General features: G+C 37.9%; 1 protein-coding gene across 1 annotated transcript in view; it reads left to right on the top strand.

Moving 5' to 3' along the window:
• LOC139713088 (uncharacterized) overlaps positions 1-27332 on the top strand; it is a 191876-nt gene that overhangs the window by 54650 nt on the left and 109894 nt on the right. Inside the window, exons 3-4 of the mRNA XM_071624848.1 lie at positions 5311-5403; positions 8604-8662. Coding sequence (XP_071480949.1) covers positions 5311-5403; positions 8604-8662 — 152 coding nt within the window. The remainder of the gene's footprint in view (positions 1-5310; positions 5404-8603; positions 8663-27332) is intronic.

Genomic DNA, 27332 nt, shown 5'->3' with positions numbered 1-27332 from the left:
AGCCAAACATTTTACACGGAAGAATTAACACATAAATGGCCAATTGTGCCCAAACATGACATATCCCTGTAACAGCCCAAGGTTAAATTCCAATCCAGTGTGTATGTGTAACCTTTGACTCTGTATTTTGTAAATGCTCCAGGGCACATGCTACTGTGTGAGTAACAGGTGCACAAGACAACATAGCCACATTGTTTTAATGAATTTAGTCAATGCCATAGCAGTCTTTGCACCTCTTTTCCATATAGTGGAATCAGGGTAGTTGAATTTAATCAAGTGTTTCATGGAGAATGTGAGATTCTCCATGGTCAGGCAAATGAAGAGAGAGAGAAAAAAATCCTTAGGTCATCAAATATCTACAGTTTCATCTCTTACATCAATATACATGTATGTCTGTTATAAATCTTGTAGTGTAGATGCAGTGTGCGTGGGTGAGAGGGGGTGGAGTGTAGGAAGATATCATATCCTGTGATCTTCAACAGATATCACGTCGAATTAACAAAAACTGGCGAGTGCAATTAATTCGAAGGTAGTGACAGATGAGACGTCGCTGTGACAGCCCTTCACGCGTCGCCATCAGTTAACAAATTAGTTTGAAGCTCAAGGTCTCATTCCAACATTTTAATATCCTTTCACCTTGAGATGCGTTTGGTATTGATGGAAGTTGTTAACATGGGATGTGTGTGATTTACTGTGAATGAAAAAAAAAAGAGAAGAAAAATACATACATCCTGATATTGAAAGCAAATCTTGGAACATCAGAGTAAAGGCATGCTGATTAATATGTAGTCTCTTGAACATGGAAGGAAATTCCGGAATGAACATGATACTTTTAATCTGAGAGGGGAGTAGATATAAACCGCTAATTAAACGTGTCATCAAAGTCACCATGATTACATCCCGTTGATCTCGATACCTGCCCTCGACTCTCCGAACGCTAATGACACTTGGTGATCCGTGGTCACGTCGTGCTTGTCCCCTTCCCACGGTGAGAGATAAGTAACTCACAAACTTTTGGAACTTCTGCAATGAGCACGGAGAGTTGAGGGCCCTTATCGATGCTGCTCAGTCGATGCGATATGCGGGAAAAAATCGGATGAAGTTATCCTTCCGCTCTTTGGTTCCTTCCCGCATATTTGCGGTTCAGCAAACAGTGGTAGGAAGCTTGAGCTCCAAGGAAGGGGCACACCACTCTTCAATGCTATTACCAGCGTCCCTCTACAGACCGGCACATCTATTTCCGCCAGCTGTCCTGCCCTCGAGCGAAGCGTGTTTGACTGACATACACTCGAACCTCAATCTAACACCATCTTCCTGTCTTCTGCACGATCTCTCGTGCAGTCGATATTTCATTATCTCTCCGAAGCACTTTCCCCCGCATTTGAAATTTTTCTCATGAGTAAAAAAAGAAAATTATTTAGCAGTCTCTAATTATTCCAGGTCAAACACCCGAGCCAAGCAAATCAGGAGCTCATTGCCAATGAAACCTTGTGCCTCTGAGTCTGCATTCATTGGAGAGTCTGAGAATTTTTCAAGTGCAGGATTATTCAGGACGAACTCAAATTCATGACCAAGCTAGAGATGTTCATTAAGATGAGGAAGAGATGTTTGCAGTAACACCATGTGTATGTATTACGTAGTCCCAGAAAGGACTCTTGTTTCATCGAGATGCTCTCATGGGTCAATAAGTATGAATCACATACCACTTTAATATTTTTGTTTTTGAGAACTTGTGTCTTGGTATTGACTGTGCATTGTAATGCAGTGTTTTGAGGGCTTGCACTGAATTACTGGGAGCACAAAAAAAATAGAAAAGAAAAACAGAAAGAGATTGCTTTGGAATGCACTTTTTGAGAATCTGTCAGGTGAATACTGAAATCTTGTTTGAATATGAAACATGAGAAGGAATTGTTCATAAGATGTGTGCACATAGATTTGGGACATAAACAGTGTTTTTAACATAGGATTTACCCTGAATGAAACATGGTAGCACTAATCCCACATACTCAGAAATATGTTGGGACTTTTTCAGCCTGTATGTGATCTTCAGTGGGTTGTGATTGTTTTTTTTTATTGATTTGCTTGTCCACATTAAAAAAATGCACAATTACTGTCCACTACAGAACCATGAAGAAGTCATCATCAAAGTTTGTAATACTCTATAAACAAGCAAATAATGTGAGGGATTTGGCAGTTATTATTTCAAGGGATTGTTTTTCTTTAAAGCAATTTATTATTATTATTATTTTTTTTTTTTTGGGGGGGGGATCCAGCAGATTAAATTGATCTGTGGAATCAACTGTAAAATATGTTTTCAATTTCCTGTGGGCATTTTCTGAAAACATGATAATTACCTAAAATACCCCCAATATAAGAGAGAGCTTCTGTTGTTGACATATAAACAAATGTGCTAAGCAAGGAAAAAGGAAAATATGAGAGCACATTTGAAAACATCAACACAAAACCATCGCACAAAAAAGCAGCACACCAAATCTCAGTTGTTCGCAATTGTCTGATATCCACACATACTGTGTAGATTAGGTTGTCCCTCACCAATGAACCCATGGTTGGGTGCTACATCATCTTTCTCACATTAGTCAAATAGCAATGGGTGATTAGGCAGCTAGTTATCATTTGCCTAAAAACAAATGTTGCAGTGAAAGATAAGCTCTTTAAATTGTTAAGTTGTTTTCCTTCTGGCCTCGCGTCTTGCATGGTGCAGTGAGAAACATTTTACAGGAGCATTTCTTTCCTCAGTTGCTCCCTAAATTTGTCATCTTCTCAAAATGTTTAAAGGGATTGTATAATTTCAGGTTTCTAACATTTTTTGGTGAGATAATGAAAAACCTATTATGAAAATGAAAGAGCAGGTAATTCTATGAGGAATTCAAGATTTATTTGATGAAAATTGGTTTTGAAATGGCTGAGATACCTACTAGGTCCATGAAGAAAGTTTGTGGTTATCTTCTTGTTTGTGGGTTGTGGCAGTGTAGATGTCGCTAATATCTCAATCTTTGAAGAAATTGGCTGCAGTCTCCTTCCGTGACAGACAAACTATGGCTTTGTTTCATGTCACCCTGGCAAGTTGAGGGTTAGAGAGTGGATTAATATACATGACCTGGGCTGTACTGGTGTTCTGTGTTAAGCAATACAGTTTACAGTGACATGTTCCCTTGCTCTGAGCTCTTTTCTCTGCATGACGTAATTAGCGTGACAACAGTAAAGCTGAATGTGTATTCCAAGGGCAGAGTTTATGCAGCGCGGCCTTCAAAGTACTGCGGCCTTCGGGATGCTGGTTAGCGCAGGCATGATCCAGTCTCCAAAAGTGATGTATGGCTGTGCTTAGCTCTCCCCAATGGCAAGGAAGAGCTAATAAATGGATGTTGCCACTCATGAATACCATCAGGATGGAATACTAATGGATGTTGCTGCCATGGCAACCATCTGTGTCCTTGGTGATAGCAGGAGCTCCGGGACAGGTGTCTTGATTGAATGGAAGGCGAGGGATGATGCTAAGGGCAAACTTTCAGTAAAGTCTGGAGGAAAGATTGTAAATCTGTTCAGATTGTTAGCAGATTAACCCGTTCCATACGGGAACCTGGTGGTCTGTGCATTAAGTCTATGGGGATTTCAGAATTCAGTATGGAACAGGTTAAAAGAAGGATGCTTTTGTTTTTCTTGCATTCAGGTGAACTGCACTTGCTGTGAGTGATCACTTATGTGCTACTGTCTGCAAAGAAGGCAGTAGCTTTCTTTTTCTTTTTTTTTCTAGTCTCTTTAAATAGTTAAATTATCATTTTAAACCCCAAATTTGTTACTTGACTCATTGATTGTTGCTGTTCATTTTTGTAGGGAAAGTAAGGCCTGCAGTCTGGGTAGGAAAATTAAACAATGAGAGAACTGCAATATGTTCGAAATAAATTATAAACCCACACACAAGTAGCTAAAAACAAACTGCAGTTGGTACACAGTGTGAAAAATGGATCACAAAAATCAGCATACTGTCATTACTGATATTGTGTGTCACTTATTAACACATCCAGTCTTTATCTACAGTCTTTTTTTGCTTCATTGGTGTTCAAAATCCTTGAACTCACCCCTCCCCTCCATATTTGGTTACTAGGGGTTTCTTTTGACCATTTGAAATGTGTTGTGATGATTTATGATATCCTGCTGGATCAATTAGTTTGCGAATGAGCTTTCATTTTCCAGATGAATAGCAGTGTCCAGCCGTGCCTGGCCAACTGTAACCACAAATGACCGCTGAAGTACTTCGGGTTTAGGGCGTCTGATTAAAGGGATGGTATAGTATTGGTGGAGATGAGAATTGGGCTTTTAACTTTTTGCTAGATATCAAGAAATTACTCATAAAATAGTATACAGAGCATATCATTCTAAGAGGAATTCAAGTTTTTTTGATGAAAATCGGTTTTGGAATGCCCGAGACATCCAATTATTAGGATCACTCGGTTTTGGATATCTCAGCCATTTTCAAACCAATTTTCATCAAATAAACGGTGATTTCCTCTTTGAATCACATGCTCTTTCTTATTTCATGAGAGGTTTCTCGTTATCTCACCAGAGATTGTTAGAAACCTGAAGTTAGGTCTCAACCAAAACTATACGATCGCTTTAAAGTTGCCTGAATTTGATCCTTCCCGTTTCTTGTATGTGTGTTATGTACATGTATGTACTGGTACAGGCGTAGTTGCAACTTGCCCAGATAGCATATTGTCTGTAATAAACCCTTTCTGTGCTAGTACAAAGTGGAAATTTCAAGATTTTTTGTACAAACTTTTAGTACTTAATGAGGTGATGACATCATCAACTCGCTTATATGCATATTTAATTTTATGTTGACTGATCAAGAGTGGCAAATTTCATAAGTTTTCTCTTCTTTTTTTTTTTGCCAGATTTTAATCAAATTTTTACTGCTGTGCTCATAATTATTTTTATCAGACTGACTTTTAACTGGTTCAGAATTTCTGTGTAACTGATGATTCGTTTCAGAACAGTTGCGTTGGAATCAGCGATAATGGCACACACCAATGGATGTGTTGATGAATGAGCTCAAATTATGCTATCAAGGCTTTATAATCAAGTGAGCCACAGGAACAAGTTTCAACCAGGTTTATGCTTCCACTTTAATGCCAAGTCAAGCAATACTGAAGCAAATGGTGGTTGAAGTCCTGTTACTACTCAGCTTGTACATTCAATTTTTTTGTTGAATTCATATTGTGCTATCTCAAATTTCATTCGTTCTCATTTTATATTTCTTTTTGTCTTTGTTCTTGAATCTTATCTCTCCAGTATGAATTCAAAGCCAAAGGAATCAAGAAGAAGAAAGTGAACTTGGTGATATCAGTTGATGGGATCAGAGTCGTACTACGGAAAAAGAGAAAGGTAAGATTATTGTGTGTCTCCACCTGGCTTTATCCCTCTACATAGTTTTTCCCCCTTGAGATACGTAATTGAATATTCAAAGCTAATGAAAAATCTTGATTTGTCAGAAAAAGTAGGATACAAGTGTTGAAAATTGTCTGCAGTGAGAAAGTCTTGGATTGTCTCAGAACAGAGTGTACACAGATGGAATGTGTGATAGAAATACCCTTGATTTGTGCTGTGACTTTGCTGTCTATATCGGGGGAAATCATATCTGTTAGCCAATCAATGAGAAAATTCTTATTGCTTTTCGCTGTGAGTTCAGAAAAGATTTTGCACAAAAATCCATGCCGAGTTACTCACAGAAAAACATTAAATACTCACAGAAAAACATCAAACACTCTTTCATGTTTTGTTTCCATGGAGTTAAGACAACGGACATTCATGAAAATCTGGAAATTCCTGCTTTTACAGTAACAGTAGCAGAAGTAGTAGTAATTGTATAAATGTAGTGGTCTTCCTGTGTTTGTATTAGTAGCAGTGGTAGTTGTAGTTGTGTAGCAGATGTGGTAGTAGGCATAGTTGTAGTAGTAGTAGCTGTTGTAGAAGTAATAGAATGTAAGTTGTGGGACGAGTAAAAGAGAGAGGACTGCTTTATTACGCGTTGTAAACTGGGTTCAAGAATGTAGCCAATCACAAATGCTGAAATACATCACGTGTGTGCTTTTTACTTTCTTACTAATATGCATGAGTGTGCAAAAAGTGTGCAGCAGAGAACATAACTGCACACTCATGATGTCACAATGTACATGTAGTTACTTTAGCAGCATGCACTCAATCACTCGTGTATTTCCTGGAAACAATTTCTATGTTTGTGGTCAGTGTGTTTGGAACACTTCTTTGGACTTCTTGGCTTTTGAGCTAGTTCTAGGTACATGTAGGCTAGCTGACTGATAGTCCGTAGAGGTAAAAAAAAAGAATAGTTCTTAGACCCCTCTTATAAAACAAATAATGCACAGGTTTAAGTTTGTGATAATACATTGTAAGTGGAGATGCAGCTCACTCTTGGGTATTCAAAATGTTGTGCATGTTCCACCATACCCTTGAGTGTGCTGCATCTCCGCTAAGGCACTGTCACCTGTGCATTATTTGTATAACAGCGAAATTGGTATCATTCCCCGCCTCCCCCTCCCCCATCTCCGACCTTGAAGTTGTGATTCATGTACCCTTCCTGTAGTCAAATGTTAATCGTTGACGCTTTAAGCTGCGAAAGATGGGTTGTAGCCGTCTGTCTCACGTCCAATCTGCGTCTCATGACGCAAATTAGAGGCAGACCTGCACATGCTATAATAACAGGACAAGGTAAAGACAAAACATGAATCATGTGATCATGGGGTAATATCTGTTGCATGATACAACTGTGTAGTCTCAGTTTTCCAGACTTTACAGCTCAGGATGTATAGCCCTAAGTTAAAGTGTATATTCTGTAAACTCGGTTCTAAAGAAGTAATTAAGAGCACAGAAAAAATTCTGAATGAAACCTTGATATTTGTGTTACTGGCTTGATTCCTGTAATTTGTTTTGATCATGATTTTTTACTAATTTCACATTTTCTTTTGATAGAATTACAGTTTCATGGTTTAGCTGGAGCAAAGTTGGTTGCAAATTAGGTTATTATGCATCCTTCTGTATAAAATGGAGTTGATACCTTCTTGCAAATTCATAAATGTATATTTTGTCATTTTAATTTGGACACTATAAAGAAAGGTATTCAGAGGATACAAAATGATGCTGTGGTCACTCTGATATTAGGAGCCCTTAGAAACATGCTGCCTCCAAAGTTGCATGCCCCTCTTACCTATCAAGTTCATTGTTTTGGGTTTAAGTGTGAAGACTAGCAGGTACTGTCAGGTGGTCATGATGACTGTATGTTCTCCAGGCCCTGCCGAACTCATCAATGTGAAGGCTCCAATCAAGACGTCATTAAATGATAACATTAAATCCTTCACATCCAGCAGGGGGGAAAAAGGTTATGCATGGCCCCTCCGATGTTAGTCTCTCATCTCAGGGTGCGTTTATCAACTCTTTTTCTTGGCAGAAACAGGTTTTCCAAATGACCTTCAAACAATTTTTACAAGATGATAAACGCAAAGCAGTTTTGAAAGCCCTTTCGGAAAGCCTTTTCGAAAGCCGCAAATTTGTGCTTTCCGAAACAGGTTTCCTAAACAGGTTTCCAGAAACCTGTTTCTAGAAGCCTTTTGAAGCGAGATAAACACAAAGCTGTTTTGAAACGGCTTTGTACTGCAGTTACAAACCATGCACACTTTATATGACCTCTTCTCCTCGGGTCGAATTGGGCAATGCAGCTGTGCAGTGACAGGCCAGTTATCGTGTTCGCGAAGAGTTGATAAACACAACTATTTTGGAAGCCGTTTCTAAAGGGCTTTGGAAACGGCTTTTGAAAGCCGTTTAAACAGGGAAAAGATGACAAACGCAGCCTCAGACTCTGACTTCATTGTTGTCGACCTTTTTTATAAAAGTAGAGCGATGATGTGCTACAGAAATATTAGATTGCACTGTTTTTTTTTAAATGAATTTTCAGATATTATAATATCAATATGAGTTCTGACATGATATCTCTATTTTATCACTTAGAAAGTCTGGAAGAAACTACTGTATATCTCTCCAGGAAGTATATTCCTGATATTTTTATACACAGCAAAAAGGAATTATATGAACACTGTGTCAACTGACTTTTTTTCCTGAAGGTATTACAATACTTTGTTCAATTTTTACTTGCATTTTTTATCAGAGCTGTTGCTCTTTCTCTTACTTTGTCCACTGAATGCAAATGTTCACCCCCACCCGTCCTCAGAAAAAAGATGAATTTATGATGTAAACATGAGACTGTGATTCCATAACTTGTCATTGAAATTGTTATTATCATTATATTATTATTATTATTATTATTATTATTATTATTATTATTATTATTATTATTATTATTATTATTATTGTTGTTGTTGTTGTTGTTGTTATTATTATTATTATCATTATTATTGTTATTACTATTATTATTGTTATTATTGTTATTATTATCATTATTATTATTCTTATTATTATTATTATCATTATTATTATTATTATTATTATCATCATTATTATTATTATTATTGTCATGATGCTGGTGATTTATGATTATTTAATTTTTCTCATTTCAGAAGAAAGACTGGGATTGGGACCAAGACAGATTAATTCTGATGCAGCATCCCATCTACAGGTAAGCAGTCTATCAAATCTTTTACTCCATGAACATAGCACTTTGACTACTGTCTTTTCTCTGAAGAAAATCATGCATATGGACTCAAAAAACATGCCTCCACAGGGGTGCAGTAGAAATGTATGTGCACAATTAAGGTTTACCCTAGTTTTGCTCTGCTACTAGAGGGGTCCAGTACAATGTGGAATTAGTACTATGAAGTTCAGTTATTGCTGGTTTTCCTTTATTAGATTTGCCGCCAGACTTCGGACGCAGCGACTTTGCCATAAAGACAGCAGGAAGCTCATCAATTTAGCCTTTGTTTGTTGCTGTCTCAGTGCACGCTACTTCAAAAAGTACGAGCTCTGGTAGGAAAAGAAAATACACTGCGTGCTGGAATGAATGAATCTGTGGGGTGTTCTCAGCAGACGACCTGTAGGCTTGCTGTTCTCTGGAAGGTGGTCAAGTCTATGAAAGACTCTCTGCTTGATCAAAATGTCAAAATCAAATTTGTCACAAAGAAATAGGGGCTTTATTGGAATCATAGTGTAGTTTGAAAGGATACTCTACTCTGGCTTTTTTCCCAGCTAACCTTTATTATCTGCTTGTGCAGATTTCAAAATTGTGCCGTTTTTCTGTCGTTCTTGTATATATACTTGCTATATTATCAGATTATTTTCTTATGTCCCTATACACATATGTGTTAATGAGCTGGCTGGGTGGTGTTGAACATGATCAGTGTTGTAGGTTCCATTACCAGGGGCTATGATAGTCACATATTATTCACAAGGCCCAATCATTACACACTCTTCAATTGATTTCTTCTTTATTGAATATCTACAATATGTATCATATCACTGACTTGGAAAATGCATGTACACTCATTAACAACTGAAAAATATTTTTGCTTTGTAAACAGTGTGGACAGTACATGTGTCTGCAGAGAAAGGGCTGGATGCTAGAGTTGTAAGGATGAAGCAATTCATTGAGGCCTATATATGTGTGCAATACACTGCTGTCAGCAGTGTGAAGATCCTAGAGAAAAAGAAAAGAAAAGGTAGCCTGAAATCTAGACTATCCAATACATTATACTCCAGTTGTATTTCCTTGAAAAAGAACCCATCCTTTATTTAATTCGGATGAATGGTGAAGACTTTGAAGGATTACAGCTTGCTTCATAACAGCTGTTGTCACATTTTGCCGGGTAATGGTCCACCAAGCAGCCAAATTTAGCGTGGACATGACGATGCAGTTGCCATGGAAATGACATGTATGGCTATTTCGGAGCTGAAATGGATTGTTGATCACCCTTCAGCAATGAAGGTATTGAGTTTCACAAGATTGCATTCAAGGCAAGACTCATCATGTAGCTTCTCCACATTTCTTTATCTTTTTTTTTTCTGACTTCGTGAGAGCATTGTGAGAGCTCGTCATGTAATTCAATCTTTCGAATAAAATTCTAAACTCAGATCAGTTTGGTGCAAAGATGGCCACGGTAGTGAGATTGACAAATTCACAAGGAGTCCATAAAGTTCCGCACTAAAGTGTAATTTAACTTTATAAAAGTCACCTTGCCGTGCTTGAATTTTTCTGTGAATATCTTGTGTGATTTGATGTATAGAGGGAAAAATTGACAAAAATGGTGATGCTAATCTAGATATGTTTTAATTCCATGACATATTCTCCTGTGACAATTGCTCCTATGAAATATCTGCATGCTAAGCCAATCATAGAACCTGCCCACAAACATAACTCTAACCTTGATCCTAATCCTCGCATCAAACTGAACCTAAAACCTTATCACAACCTTAACCCTTAAGTCCTTGGAGAAAATAAGACCGGAGCAATTGTCGCAGGAGCGAATATCAGAGCTTTTCCATGATATGTAATGGGAGAAAGATACACAAAATTTACTCACAATCTTTGCTCCCTTGGTTTTGGCCAGTCCTTGCAAAAGTAGCTTATGCATAAAAAGTTGCATATTATGTAATATCTAAAATTTCTAATGTAGTGTATATTTTTCATGCCTTTCTGTATGTCATAGCTGAATATTAAAAATAATGATTGACATTTCACACTCAATATAGGTGCTCTCTTGAGGCACCTGGACAGTTATGGTGAAAATGTTGGTTACTGATGCAATGGGCAGTTACTGCGTATTAAAAGCTGTTATTGTTGTGAGGGTTTAATTTTGGTGAATTTTGCGAATCACAGTTGGACTGTGAATTCAACAACACACGAAAATGTTGCCATGCGTTAGGCTCATAGCGCATTTACAATAATCTCGGTGTCAGTTCACGAAACAACATTTCGTGAAAATGTCTGTCACCTTCTCATTCGCGAAAATATCTGTATATTGTGAAAATAGCAGCTTATACTGTGTGAAACGGGCCACAAACAGCATGTTGGAGTATTGGCACTGAACTCTTTACCATTACAGATAGCTTTGCCAATATATACGTATATATGATGCATCACACGTTACCCTGGGGTACCACGTTGTGTAGCGCCACCTCACGTCCACTCCACTCGAGGACAGCCGCAGAGAAATGCATGCACTGTGTGTGCGTGTATACCATAGTCATTCCCATGCCACTGCATGTTATACGATGCATGCATGGTACGTTGTTCTAGCAATAGCGTGTGCTTCAGTGCAGTGCACTGGCTAGCGCACGCTAGCTCCAGCTAGCTATCTTGTGTGGCTTAATTTCCCACTTTTTGGCAACCCGGGGTACAACCTAAAAAAAAAAAAAATAATAATTCAACAAAATGGCTGATTTTTATTTGGTACCGCAGGGTACCATTTATGTCATATATATATATATTTTTTTTTTTCCTGGGTTTCTAAATATGTTTTGTTTTGATCCAACATCTGCTCTTCACACCCAGCAGGTTGTTTTCATCCATTTCGCCATGGTAATGAGTGCCCAAATTTGCATCATGTCCGAAAGTTTGCAAGTAGTTCTGATCGTGATCGCACCGTGCGGAGGGGCAAAAGGGCCCCAGGCACCCATTCCTTCTAATTAGCATTTAAATAGCTGTGAGTGCAGGGACTGCCGACGGCTTTGTTTTTTCTTCCTTTCTCGTTCTGTTTTAAGAGCAGATGCTGCCCATTATGATGCCAGTTTACTTTAATACGAAGTGTATTCAAATTTTATGCTTGCATTTGCCGTAAAGCTTTTTCGCAGAGGCGTTAACCCCTAAGCTCCTGAGCTGCCTACAGCTGCCCCTCATGAAAACAAGATGACTGCCTGTGGCTGCCCCTGTATGCATGTATGTGTGTGTTTGTGTGTACTTTGTCTGTGTGTGTGTCATTTGTTTGTGTGTTTTGTGTATTCATATAGTATCACCCAGTCTGCAATTGGAAATTTATAAAGAATACACTACCAGTTTGCCTTCCCATGCAAAAGCGGTTTTTTTTTTTTTTTTCTTGGGGGGGGGGGAGGGAAACCAAACTTGTTTCCTACAATGGACTAGAGTTTAACATCATGAGAAAGCTGTAGGAGGTGAAGGGTTAATACCTGTTGTTGGTTTTAAACTGAAGTTACGTCAGAAATTGTTGTATTCACAGTGAATTTTCCAGCCCCAGAAATGGGCCTGAAAGAGGCAGGTGATGTACAGAAAACATTGAAGGGGAATTTGGATAAGAAACCTCTGCAAATTTGAATTCACAAGACCATAAACCCCTTAATTAATGCATTCACAATAATTTTTTTTTTTTCCAGTGGGGACCTCACAATGAAATCTCCAATTCATCTGTTCTCACTTAATGTATTGAAAGTTGGCACCCAGTTTGCATATTAGTTGTTGCTATGTTTGGCAAATAGTGTTTTTTTTTCTAGTCACAAACAGTCTTATAGAGATATGGCCTCTCAATTTTGTTTTATTACAGTGAAACATGAAGATTTTTTTTTGTGTGTGTGGATACATTGTTTTATGTGAACACAATTTTGTAGTTTTCATTTATGTAGAATCAAAGAGAAAGTATTTGAAATCAAGAGATCTCATATTAAGCAAAAGATTTTTGTGTGTACTGCTTCAAGTATTTTAAATGAAAAAGCGATATGCTTCCATAACTCCTTGCAAAATAAATGATACTGGCCGGCGTCAGAATGGTTAATGCCCTTTCTGCATCCCCCCGTCTTGACCTGTTGAGGACGAGTCCCGAGTAATCTATGGAAATTATGTGTTATAGCAAAATCAGCCCATCCTGAACGGGTTAAAGGTAACATTCAACAATGTTTCCAGACTGATAGATCCAAGCTAAATGTTCCTTGTGATACCAGAGTCTCTGATATTGTGTGAATATGAAGCTAGGAAAAAATCAGGGTTGAAATTCCATCCTTAGCACTCTGAAGTAGTAAATAATCAGAGAGTGACTGGATTTACGGTACTCAATATATCACATAGACAGCAGTATTTGAATAAATTATTCAGTGAATGGTTTATTAGTGTGGTATTATTTATTCATAGATCTCTTGATAGGGAAGAAGAAGTTCTCAAAGCTTTTGTTTATTTGGGTGTATTGAATGTTTTTTTTTTACCAATAGTTGCTTGGGTGGCAAAACTGCATATCTCAAATTTTGGTGAAAATCTCTTTGTTTGATTAATTGTCAGATAGTCAAGTGATGTCCTGTCCGAGCTATTTCACCCCCAAAATGGAGCCTTCCATGGCATGTCAAAGGAAAGGCGATCCCATTTCTTATAGCGCTTTGGTCACCATGCTCTGCTGAACGTTTGACAGTTTTGAGATACAAGGTTCTGTTGCCCCAACAGTGCTGTACTGAATGTCATCATATAGCTCATTCAGCAAAATTCTGCAATTTCTGAATTTGAGCCACTGTAATGGTGAAGGGTACCTTTAAGGCTCAGTCCGAACCCTGACTGATGATGTTGGAGAATATTGTGAGTCTGTTTACTCATGTGGTTCCAGTGCGTGCTGTTTTCACACATTTATCTCCCCTGGGGGGAAGGGGGGGGGGGGGATGGATGGATGCTCCAACATTAGCTTTGGCTAAAATTTGCATCATCGGTTCTCCGTGATTGATCAACCAGATTAGAGCAAGGAAGCAAGCTATTTGAGTGTCCACAACATCTCGAGGCCTGTGGCACTGGCTCATTTGTTCAAAATGTCACGCTAATTTTTTTTCCATGATTCTTCACAAAAGGAGGTGTAGATGCTGTTTTCCCCCAAGCTTTGGGGGTGGGGGGAGATGGGGTAAGAGGTAGTTGGGAACTTCAATATGTCAATGAACTGATATCGGCATGACATAATTACAAACTAGTATGATCCACACTGACGCACATTAGCGGGATACAAATCTCAAGATTTCCATTGCGATCCAAATTTTAAGAATTTTGCCGGTATGGACATAAAGCCTCACTCTAAATAGTGCAATCAGCATTGTGACTGAAATCCTAAGAAATTTGTGATTATTTCAGAATTACTTGTATAGTGGTAACTTGAGAGATAGTGTGATGATTTGCACCGCGGCTAGTGTGTGAATGCTGGAGCAAAAACTCTTGAGATTTGGTATCCCGTCATTCAAAACACACATTACAACAGCACACGTTCACAAGGGAAAGGGTCACTGTTTCTTAAGATTTCAGGCATGTACAGTTTGGCCGACAAATTATCACAATCAGTTATTGCAAGATATATTTGTTTGTCTGAACAGATGAAGAAAAAAAATCTCGATATTTGGATCGTGATCAACATCCCACAATTTTATCTTTGTGAATGCCACTATAGATAAGAAGTAAATGAACACTTCAAATATCAAATTAGATACATTGGAAGGGACATTTAATTCATAGTTATGATCTAGGACAGTGTTAGGCTTTGATTTGTCTTGTCACAAAATGTCTGTAAGAAGAATTCAGTGCTCCTGTAATACCATCACTCAAAGCAAAGCTTGTAAGCAATTCATGTTTAAAATGTATGCTTTCATGATGTGGTTGTTTATAAGGCACCTGTCAAATATATCCAGCCATGGAGAAAAAAAAATATGCTGAAATTTCTCCCTCAAGAGAAGTTCTCTGTGGAACAGAATCTAATTACAAAGTGAGGGTGTGCAATGCACAGCAATATGATTTGTGGTATGCTCAGAATCACATAAAATCTGCAGTCTGGCCATTTTGATGTAAGGGGAGGGAAGAATAAATGTGACCCGCTACAACAAAATGGTCCTAAAGTCGCGCACGGTCGAAGCCGTGCAAATCGACTTTGAAGTTAGAGCATCAAAATTGGTCAAAACTTACGATTTTCTGAATTTGACATATTATTAGAGTCTGACATGTCTTCTATCATCTGTCGAAATTTTGAAGCAAAATGATGAAAGGAAAGACCAAAAAATAGCGTTTTTCTGGGCCATGTTTTTTTGGCGTTTCAACGAAGCAGAAACTGGTTCGAACATTTGGATTGAGCGCCACACATAGGCTCCGCCCCTAACAACGACCAGAGTGCTCTCATTGGTCAGTTTGCTGCTTGCCGCTAACCGAAGCGTGAAGCTCGCACTCTGCCCAGTCGACTGGTGCGTGCGGGCGGGTTGAGCTATGCCTAGCCGCTTCTCCTGACATCCTGGTCACTGATTGGTCGGTGAGGAGACCGCCGACGCTGTGTTTGAATGAGCATTTCGGGGGTTGCTAGGGCTTAACTTCTATTGTCCGGAGGTGAATACTGACTTGCGTGTCTCTTGATTGTGATTGCGTCGCAAGGAGAACTTTTAGGGCGCTTTTCTCGAAACAGTGATTTCCCACAAGTCTTGACATGCTCTCTTTTAAACATCGATATCTCCGCAGCCGATTATTTTTATAAGACGTGTTGTATATCAATTTAAAGCAGAAAGATTAGGGAATTGTGTCATGCAATTTTCAAATAATCGACCTCGCCCGACTTTAGGATCATTTTGTTGTAGCGGGTCACAAATGAACGCTGTTGCCTTAGTCTATGGAAACAGACCGTAGTTCTTGTAATTGTCTTCAATTACATTCATGTGTTACAGATTAATTTGGTGCTGAGTCCACCTGGAAAATTAGTTTATGGAAGTAGAAAGCAGAAAATTTAGAGGAACAGGACTGTGAAATTTTGGGTAAATTCTGATCAAAACTATACATAGATCTGGCATATATCATCCGAACATAACCAGTAATATGAATATTGATTCTATTGCCACAACAACAACAACAGCAACATCAGCAGCCGCAACAACAACAACAAGATACTCTGATTCATTTTATAGAATGTTAAAAGATATGACTTTTCTAAGCTTTTGTCCACATTATCAGAGAGTTTTGTTGATTTGTGTAAAATGCAATCATGACACTCAATCCTATCAACTATTGCTGTAGAAAGGAGTAAGAATGCAATGAAACTATCTAATTCTTGAGTCCCCAATTGCTTGGGAGTGCTGCCAATAACAATCACGTCATTCCCAACCGCAGCTGCACTCGTATGTTTGTTGATAAAAATCAGCTTTATATCATGGTTTGATTAAAAAAAAAAGTTCTCCCTGTACCCCTTACTCCAAAACTTTCCGATCCAACTTTCTTCCATTTTACTACAGAGTTCATACCAAATTTGTACTTGCAAAGATGTTGGAGAAAAAGAACACACAGTGAAAAGTGTTGTAAGGGTTAGAAATAGAAGAGGAGGTGGGATTTAAATGGAAATCTTCCAAGCAATCTTCTTTCGCTGTTGATCACAGCGTTTTTATCCTAAAACCGCTGAAATGAGAAAATGCAGATTGAAATTGCGCATGAAATCTTCCAAATAGATGGATACAAAGCCAAAAATAGGAGAAGAATTACACGGCAGACTTTCCAGTCTTCTTATCCAATGCTGGCTCAAAAACTGTCTTTCTTCCCTTTTAGCAAGACTTACCTCCGCTTGGAGGGTAAAAGGATACAAACTCTACCTTTTTCTTGCAAGCGACAACCATCCATGCAGGTTGCCTCATCTCGTCTCATTGTGATTCGTGTCAGGCTTGTCTTCTTTTGTCTAGTGCTTGTCCTGCAGATTCTCTCTCAGTATTCATAAAACAGAAAATATGTCAGTGTGAGGTACCCACTTCCCAGGTCGTGGCAAACGGAGACACGGGATCACTTTCTTCGTTCGCGGCACATTTTGCTACTAAGGGAGGGCGAGGGTTTAGGGTGCATAGGTTATACATGTATTCGAGTATCAGAGTGAGGATTTGTGGGTTGGCTGAGATGCGCTGGTGACCCATCAAGTATTGGGAGAATTTTGCCTCAGAAAATATACTCTCATCATCATCAAATTGGCAACTTTGTATAACAAATCAGAGAAAAATGAAATAGAACTGGTTAGAGTCATTGCATAAGCACAAAATCAGAAAGAAATTTAAAAAGCATGCCATTTTGAGAGAGAAATTGGAACTTAATCTTCTGTAGAAATGTATTGCCAATTGCAGAATCATTTACGAATTTACCCATTTGAGCTCTTTTGAAAATTGCTGTGACCATAAGAAAGAATTTCATATGAACAAGAAATGACTAGAATAAAAGGGAATTTTCTGATCATCATATGACACACTAATGAATGCTTTCAATTTTTCATAGAAAATACAGCACCAAAACACAGTAATTTGGTTTTTGGAACTTTTTTATTTGTTTAAGAGAGATCTTACTTGGTCAAGGAAGTTGAATGTGATGGTGGAATGAATGTAATGCACACACAATGCACACACATACACACAACACACACACTCACAACTTAACCCGTTGAAGACAGACTGATTTTCCTATAACACGCATTGCCCATTCACTCCAGCCCGAGAATACTCAGGACTAGTGTTCAACAGGTTTAAAGGAGATGTCTAGATGATTTTCAGACTTTTACATATCAACTACTAAAAACTGGTTATACTTGGTACACGTACAGAGTTCCAGAATTTATAGTGATTGGGATGAAGAATAAGAATATTTTCAAAATTTGTAACAAATCACAGTGACCAAGGATGATGACATAGCACCCTCACTACAAGAATACATTAGTAGGGGCTCAGGGAAGCAGAACAAAAGAAGAAAGCATGCATCTAAATTCTACACAGGTGGACTCAGTAGGCACATGATATTGTAATGGCATTCCATTGCTACATTTCTGAAATATGTGAGGCTCCTATGTCATCAACACTGTTCAGTGTGATTTGTTTCAGGTTTTCAGAATATTGATTTCTCTGCTCCCGGGGACCACAATAAATTTCACAAATCTGTACATGGAACTGTGGATTCATGTACTCCATGATGTAATATTCAATTCAATTCAATTCAATTTATTCAAAAACCAAACATAAATAACAAGATAACACAAATCGCTGATACAAAAATTAACATGGTTTTTAGGACCCCGAAAGAAGCAAGGCTTGTGAGTGGGGCCCTATACAAGGTAAAAGTCGCCTGGAATGCCCCTTAAAGAGGAATGCCAACTTGAGGGAAGGACAGATTTTGTACACTGTCAGGTCAATTCTGTTACATTTGTGAACATTTCGTCTGGCGTCTAGTATCGACTTGGGAAATGAACGGATCATCGTAAGCTGGTATGTCATGTTGGCATGGAATGTTACAGGGATTGCTTCAGAATGACACGGTGAAACCGACTCACGTCCCATCGCAGGAAATGAGAATAGATGCTGTTACTTCGTCTGCGTGCGCTGTTGGGGGAAATCACGCATGTGATTTACGTAAGACATATCTAATGCAGATGACGACTTGGTACTCTTGGGAGACTTTGTGTGCGCACATTGGAAGAAACAATAAATGGAGTGATTGTAAATTTAGATCAAACTGTAGCAGTCCTGGGAATTAAAACAGTACAGAAACAATCTCTGTGCTTTGTCATGTTATCTATTGTACTTTGACAGGCCAAATGCAAGTATTGGTGAAATATTGTATCTTATAAAATGGTGAAATAGATCCTTATCAAATGATTTTCACCAGTTGTTAGTGTTCTAACAACCGTTCGTCTGTGTTCTTTAGAATGACCACTCGTCTGCACTGAACTGCATTCCCTGTGTATTACAAATGCAATGATGTTTCTGTGAGCAGTTCAGTTAGCTTGGACCTGGTGCTTTTGCAGTCCTGGGAATCTTGCAAAACCCGATGCTACTGAATTTGAATCATGCCACCATTTTATAAAACAAATAATGCACATTAGACATACTTGTTCTGGCACTTGTAAAATCATCTGTCCATAACTTTTGAACACTCCAGATTTTGTGTATGTGTTCATCTTCCCACCTGTTTGTTTTATTTATGCATCCATGTGTTCAGTAGATCATAACTGCCTTTCTTTTTAAACCTTTCAAATTTTCAAACTTTATTCTACATTATATGATACATTCTGTCTGGCAGGTACACTGTACATCTATGTCATGAGTAATGGAATACCATGTGGTTTTCACCCAGTGTTCTTTCTCTTTCTTTTGAAGTGGCATATAGATACTGCACATATCAGAAGTGGCAGTGCAGTAGTGCTAGTTGCTAACAGGTCTATGCCATTAGCACTTTTGCTATTTCAAGAATTTTTCTCTTGAGCCAGAATTTTTGTTAAAATTGGCTATTATTAGAAATCTCCAGCTGGTTTTAGGTGGAGTGGGGTTCCTGCCGGGTAGAATATTGTCACTTTCCTTTGCAGCAAGAGAGAATTTTGATTGGATTGGATATTTGTTGCCATTTTTGCAGTGCGCTTTGTTACCATGGCGTTACATTTGGACCAACCACAGTGCCCAGTCAAGGAGAGCTTTCACACTTTACAAAGAATTCGTTGGTTATCGCGTTTCTCGAACGTGTTTAGAGTTACCAAGTGTCCAAACACAGAAGCGAGTTGCCGTACTGATAGCTAACTGCAAATGATATTCCATGCAGCAGCTGTGTGACAGACACCATGAGCTGTCAATCAAACAGGCAATTCTCAATATGCTTAAAGGGATGGTATAGTATTGGTGGAGATGATTAGGTTGGCCTTTTAACTTTTCTTGAGATACCTAGAAACCACCTATGAAATCGTACAGGGCATACCATTCTAAGAGGAATTCAAAGTTTATTTGATGAAAATCGGTTTTGGAATTGCTGAGATATCCAAAAACAAAGTGAAACAGAGCAATCGAAATAAAGGCTGGGTCCCACCTTTTATTAGGATTATTCTTTTTTGGATATCTCAGCCATTTCAAAACCAATTTTTATCAAATAAACTTTGAATTTCTCTTGGAATTACATGTTCTTTCATATTTCGTAAGAGGTTTCTTATTATCTCACCTCAAAAATGTTAGAAACCTGAAATTTGGTCTCAACCAAAACTATACGATCCCTTTAACAAGAATATGATTGTGTGTTGACATGCACAGGCTATCATAGGAGTCAATACAAGGCCAAGGCCAGCTCTGCCTCCTAAATTTTGTTTGAGATGACCTGCTGTCTGTCCTGCCATTCAAATTACTAGTGTGCATGCAGAAATGTGCAATATGATTTTTTTTTTTTTGGGGGGGGGGGATGGGGGGTATGGGGGGGGGGGGAAATATAGTATTAAAAGTGTGCAACCAGGAAAAAAGTTTTTAAAATGGGGTCTGGTGGGTATGAAACCACTCACACAAAGTCCTCACATTGAGAACCAGCATGTGGGATACCTGGAATGTAGTTTTTCCCCCTGACATTAAACCCCACTCCCCCTTAAAGAGATGCAAATCATGTTACGTTGTATTAACCATGAAAGTCGGATCCTGCTGTCTCCAAGAACAAAAGCTGGAGACCCTGAGTGTGATAACTCAAGATAGACAAAAACTTGTGACTTCATGCTGGAAGTTGCTATTAAAGCAACTGTGCTAACAGACTTATAAAGCATTATTGGAAAATTTGCATACTGGATTATGTTTTTTTTTTCTTATTTATGGTGAAATTTGCCATGACTATTTGCAGCTAGAACCCTTACTGCCAAAAATTTGTAATTTCATTCACATTAATTTCACACAAGTTCTGGTCTACTCTTTACTTACTACAGCCATACATGAAATGAAAATTGCACCTAGCTGTCCAGGATATAATTTATGTAACATCTGTAGTTTCAATGCAAGCTGCTATTTACCAGTAAACAAATCAGATCGGTTGTGGTGAAAAATCTGCCAAATTCTCCCAAATACAGGACTATCAGAGGATTTAGGGAAAGGTCAAACGAATTTAATCCTACTATAACAGTTTTTCCAAATGAGAATGGAACTTCAGCTTATCCTCTTATCCCGCATGGATTTAATGTGGCAATCAGCACACACCAAAGCTAATTGATGGGACTACAGTGTTATTAATCACGCTGAAGAGTTCTCAAGGTCATTACGACTGCTAATGTGATTGTGGCTGTTACTATAGAGCAATCAGGGGGAAACAAAAAGGTGCTATGGAATATTCATGAATGGTTGAGACCGAGGGGAGATGCAGTCATATGGTATTTGCGTAGGCGCTAATATGTGTAAAGGCAAATTTTGCAAATCAGTTGCTGCTTTTTGTAGTAAACACAATAGTAGGTCTAAAGTATTGCACATAAAAATATTTGATGTAAGACACCTTTACTTAGGTATTTAAGTGCACAGATAACAACAACAACACCACCACCAACAACAACAGCACTAGCACCACCAGCACCAGCAGCAGCAGCAGCAACAACAGCAGCAGCAGCAACAACGACAACAACAACAACAACAACAACAACAACAACAACAACAACAACAACAACAACAACAACAACAACAACAACAACAACAACAACAACAACAACAACAAACACACACGCACACACACACATGCACACATGCTAAAGATAAGATTATTTTAACATTCCTGTTTGCAAGCGATGGGCTAATTTAAATTTTTGAAAATGGGAATCAGCTAGTCTCGCTGTGTTCCAGGAAACAAAAGATACACTGTGAATGCAATTTTAAGCTTTTCAACTTCATCAACATTCAACTCATTACCTCCCTCTCTCTCTCGCTCTGAATTTGTCATGTATTTCCTGCATTTTAAGAAAAATGTGGTAGTTGTTTTGGAACTGTCAAGTGCTTTTCCCCCATGAGAAAAAGAAGAAAACACATAGAGAAAACACAGAGAGAAGCAAACGCAGCATTTGTTACACAGTATGTTTCGATCTAGGCTGGGGATAGACATTGAGCAGGAAAATTAAATTTATACGGACTGGTTTTGCTTGATACCCAAAAGTGATGTTAGCAGGGAGGAAGTGCCAATTTGGAGGCAGCTACCGTGGAAACGGTTCACTTCGGTATATCCACAGCTGCACTCAAAGAGTCTATTTTTGTTTTCGCCGAAAAAGTTGGGGGCAGGGTTAGGAGGGGGATTGATATGCAGAGGCTGAAAGATAGATAGATAGATAGAGAGAGAGAGAGAGAGGTGTATTTGTGTGTGTGTGTGTTTTATCCAGACATATGTTGCAATTCTGTCGAAATCACATCAAATATCACAGTAAATTTGGACATTTTTATGATAGCGTTAAAGCTTGCATACAATCCAGCCGTGCTGGAATGCACAATATATTATCCGATGTCGATTTGTATTTTCATAGGGAGCTGCAACCCTGCCATACATATTTAGGCTTTTATTGCAACATGCGATGCTTGATTATAATATGCGGGAGAATATATTCAATTGTTTAGATCCAGTTAGCCACCATACATGTTGAGCTATGGTATTTTTTTGTTCTTTTTGTGTGGTACATGTATTCCTATTAGGATGATATGAGGCCTTGCGTCTACAATAGCCTCGTCCATTACTCTACGCCGTGGCTGTCCTTGCTTTGAACTAGTGAAGAAGATCGCTCGTGACATTTCGAACGAGTCGGTACGATTCAATATCAGCCCGTGTGATATAACCCTGTCTATCTTTGTGTTATGGTAATTTCCTGGAGTAGGCTAGTGTCTTATGTGTTCAGGGATATTTTGCCTCAGAAGTGATAAGGATAGGTTGTGATAAATAGCAAAGGTGAACTAGTGCACAGTGAATAACATTGCTAGAATCACTATGCTGAATGGCAGCATCTGCACTCAAACTATCATGGCAAAAGGCAGTTACGAAAAAGAAATTGTATTTTGTCCTGTGTAGCATCACTTAAGGATGATAATATTGTGGAATATGAATGAGGCTAAAGTTAAGGCTTGTGCATTTAGTTGGTACACTGTATGTCACTTTACTATTGACTCATCAGTATTGTCATGCCCAGCTGATGAAGAAGATATTTGTACCAGTCACAGAATATTTGAAATGACTGTTTTGGGTGGTTTTTTTTTTTTTTTGGTTTGTTTGTTTTGGTTTGTTTTTGTTTTTTTACAGAATTTAGTTCACTATGGCAAACACTCTCAAACAATGAGAAAAGTGCTGTGATATGAAGATTGCTATTACTTATATAATATTGGCTAATAGAAAATGAAATTTTGGATTGTTAAATATAGATATTGCTATCAGTAATACCATCTGCTTTGTGCACTGTATAAGAATTGGTCTTAAAAGGGTTATGTGTATTTTGATTGCATTATGATGAATTGTTGTTGGTTTCCTTTTTTGGAGATATCTAATGGACTGCAGCATGAAGCCAAAATAACTATGGAAGGAAATGTCAGCAAAATGAAATAAGATCGGTGCAATAGCCATTTAAAGACACTATCCCTGTAAGATTAGACTTTGATGATCAGAGCTGAAATGGAACACCCAAGTCAACAATTATGCATGGATATATCATCTCATTGAGTATAAAGTAAAGGGATAAATTTAGCATATGTGTGATGGTGATTATATTACTGCTGGAGCAGTTTAGATTACCATCTATGAATGTCAATTGGTTATTAACCTCTTTTTAATAGTAGAAAACCTCTACAAAAATAGATTAAAAAGAAATCTTACACTACTTACGCTGATGTCTTGAACAGTTATAACCTGCATATCACTTACACTGACCTGTAGTTTGCATAACTGTATACAATATATATGGTCATAAATGACAACACAAAAAAACAAAAGCAAAAACAAACCACTCCTCCATTACCATTTACCAACCTGTCTATAAACAAGGCACTCAAATTTAGATGTGTTGTTCCTGAGATAGTTACCGGTAAATCTATCCATTATGATTCTTATCCATCAAAAGGAACCTAGAACATGCATCAATAATTCACAGGATATAGGATCCTGTAAATGAATACTCAGCATTGCTCACAGTTTTAAATCCATCCATATACTGTAGCTTTAGCTTCACCTTATATTAGACTCTAATCTAGTCTGCTATTGAATGTCGCCCCGAAAGATGAGCTACAAATGAATGGAAAAGGTTACAACAAGGACATACATGTATGGCCTTTAGTGATAAAGGCAGTTGATACACTGAGTGCGACACATGAAGGGAAACAGTTTGTTTCTTGTACTGGTCAAACAACATCATTTTATACATACAGGGCATGTTACAATTGTATGATCAAATGCATATCATTATGTTTTTTATGTTACACTGCATATTTCCAGCATACATGTAATACTTTCCATTGATTAAAGTTTTCTGCAGATAGGCAGAGTGACACAAACTTGTCAGATTTGTTCTCCTCTGGTGGTAATGTTTCCAAATCATTTTTTTTTTTGAAGTTGCATTTGTTTTTTCCCCGTTATGAATGAAGACTTCAGAATACAGTATCTACCTCTTCTGATTTGAAAGTTATTCAATACTTCAGAATAAGTCAAGTGGAGTAACGACTAAATTTGTCTATGTAACATAAATCTGAAGTGAAAACTGCTTTCCTCCCCCCAAAAACTCTTAACATTTTTTTGACGTTTTAATCTGTCTCATTTTTCTAATTGATACAAAGAAAGGCTTAGTATCTTTCTGTAGTCAGTTTTTATAGATAAGTAATTAGGATGTAATCATTATGTACAACCGTGTAAATGTTCCATTCTGGTATGCTGTGTATGTTGTCTTTGAATGATGAAGGAAAGATCTTTATTGATGAAACAGAATTTATTAATCTTGAAGTTGACTGCCTAGGAAACATGAATGATGGGTAAGGTTAAGCCTGTCGGGGGGGGGGGGGGGGGGGGGGGAGAAACTAAAATATGATGGATATTTTGATCATGGTTTAATTGGTTGTCAAGCTGTAATTGGGAAATATTTATCAGCATGATTTAGACGTCTCGGTGTCAAGGAGAGGAATCGAGGAGAACAAATTGAAATAGAAAGAGAAAAAAAGGAGGAGAGCCACTTATGAAATGAGAAAGTTAATGAAGCAATTAATTACTCATATTTGGATAAGTCAAGTATGTGATTTTGATGCTGAATTTTATGCAGCAGTGTCAAGTTCATAGTGCATGGAGTTTAATCTATCTCAATCAGGGAGACATTTATGTAAATGACTCACCTCATTAAACCTTTGCCTCCCAAGACGAAGATGCGGTCATGTTTTGCCCTGCGAGACTTAAAGGGGATTTGCCGAGTTAAGGAAGACTTTTGTTGATGTGATTGCGCTTTAAAAACACATACCGATGAAATTCATCATGGCTATGATTTCTGTAAAGAGAGAGAGAAAAAAAGAAAGGAAGATTAATGCTGTTGATGGAATATATCAAGTACATAAATTCTTATAATTTTGATAATTCTGATTTTGGTGCACGACTTCCACCCATTCTGATTATTCTCCACAGTTAAATGCTGAAATACAAGATTAAGCTAGCAGTCAGTTACATCTGTCATTGCAAACAGACTGCTGAGGCAATCACCCATGTATATAGGAGAGTGTATTGTATCACCAGATGCTTATTTTATGCTACTCTGATTTCTGTACTCAGAGGATGGAATTTCACGCAAAAAGAACACTAGCTATCCACAAAGTCCTGAAAATTACGAATTTAGAAAATTTTGTGAATTATGCACTCTGATTTTTGGAAAAAATACTTCAAATTAACCCCTCTACAAAAACATATCTTTGTGCACAGTGCAAAATTGCATTATAATTCTGGACATGATTTTTGTAATGAAATAATCAACTTTTTCATATATTATTCACGCACCAGAATCACTATCCATTGCATATACCGATGATTTATCGTGTAAACACATTTATACCGAGCGGACAACAAAGAGAAAAATGGCAAATGAGGCTCAAATTTTGTCTTGTATGGTAAAAGGTCTAACATGAACATTTCAAACAATTTGCATGATAAAATCTTGTGATAAATCAACATCTTCTAAATTTGAGGTCAAATATAAATTTCTTAGCATTTCTATATTTTTGTGTCGCAGTTTTGGCGATTTCAGCCCATACAATGCTTAGTGAGGGTAGTCTGCTAAGTCCTATTCTTATTGTATGTCACGATAACGCAGAGATGTACGTGTCCGGAATTTCCATGCTGTTCGGTAATATTACATGTCTATAAATCATTGCTGTGGCAAAGCCTTTAATTTTCTAGAGTATGGTGACATTGCACATTTTCAAGGTATCTTGACTGAAAAGGTCAAATATACAAAATTTCTTTTAACTGTCATGATATTTGCTAGTGTGCACGTATGTGGCAAGTTGGATAATGGAGCAGTTACACATTCATTGTGACAGTTGGATTTGATAAGGGCTTAAAGTATTAGCAATGGTATGCAACTTGATACAATTTGGAGAAAAGGTATATACACACCAACCCAGCTGTAGTCTGAAAAGTCAATAGGAGTACAAGATTGACAAGGAGGGGTTCATACTAAGGGAAGGAGGTTGTCTGTTAACATGTTTAGGAACATGTTTCTCACTTGTGGAGCTAGTTGTGCGTGTGTTAACCTGTTGAGGATGGACTGATTTTGCTATAGCACGCATTTCCCTTAGACACCTGCCGGAGTATACTCGGGACTCGTCTTCAATGGGTTAAAATGTATTTGAATCATGTTTTACCCAAATACATTTCGTTAATCATGATTACTGCAAGTAGTGTACTCTAATCGTTGCTTTCCTCAATATCCTTCATTGCCTAACAGTCCATAAAAATCTACTGTAAAATGAGGAATGTTGGCATGCATTTTAATTTTGTGAATTTAGCGAGAGCCAAGATTCGCGAAAGTAAAATGCATGTGAAATTTTTTGTCTACACTATATGCATGGAAATGTTAGAGGCAATTTGAGAAAATTTAATGCCGCGAAAAAGGCCGTCTGCTCCAATTCACAAAAATTTCATGTCGCAAAAATATTGTTTTACAGTAATCACATTTAGAGGCACATTTCAGAATCGTCACTGCAAGCAAGTTCTTTTGTAAGTCTGAAACCACTCATGAGCGTAGTTTTGTGTCCTGTTGAGTGGCATATCAAAGATCAGTCTTGAGGGAGAAAGAGACATTCTTGAGGAATTACATCATTTCTGTCAATATATTTACTAGTTTGTAAGCCGATTATCCTCTCAAAACAGAGTGTACATGTACGCACAGAGATCCCCTTAGAGTAAAGGCGGCACAAAATCTGGGATGAAAGCGGTATCACATCGGGGTTTTTAAGGATTCTGTTGCATCAGGGGAGTGGAAGAAATTTACCGCGAGCGTATAGTTTGATAATTCCCTGGTGGTTTCTACAACTATTTGTGATCAGATCAGGGATTTCAAAGTGGGCACTATATGGGGTTCAGATTTCCTTACCTGCTATACTCCTCTTTAGTAGCATTAACAGAGATG

The sequence above is a fragment of the Diadema antillarum genome, unplaced genomic scaffold (genome assembly GCF_040938485.1).
Source record: "Diadema antillarum isolate AM-2024a unplaced genomic scaffold, OU_Dant_1.0 scf00000042, whole genome shotgun sequence".
Classification (NCBI taxonomy): Eukaryota; Metazoa; Echinodermata; class Echinoidea; order Diadematoida; family Diadematidae; genus Diadema; species Diadema antillarum.
Note: the sequence above shows the minus strand (reverse complement) of the source record. Positions and strands in the feature narration are given on the sequence as shown.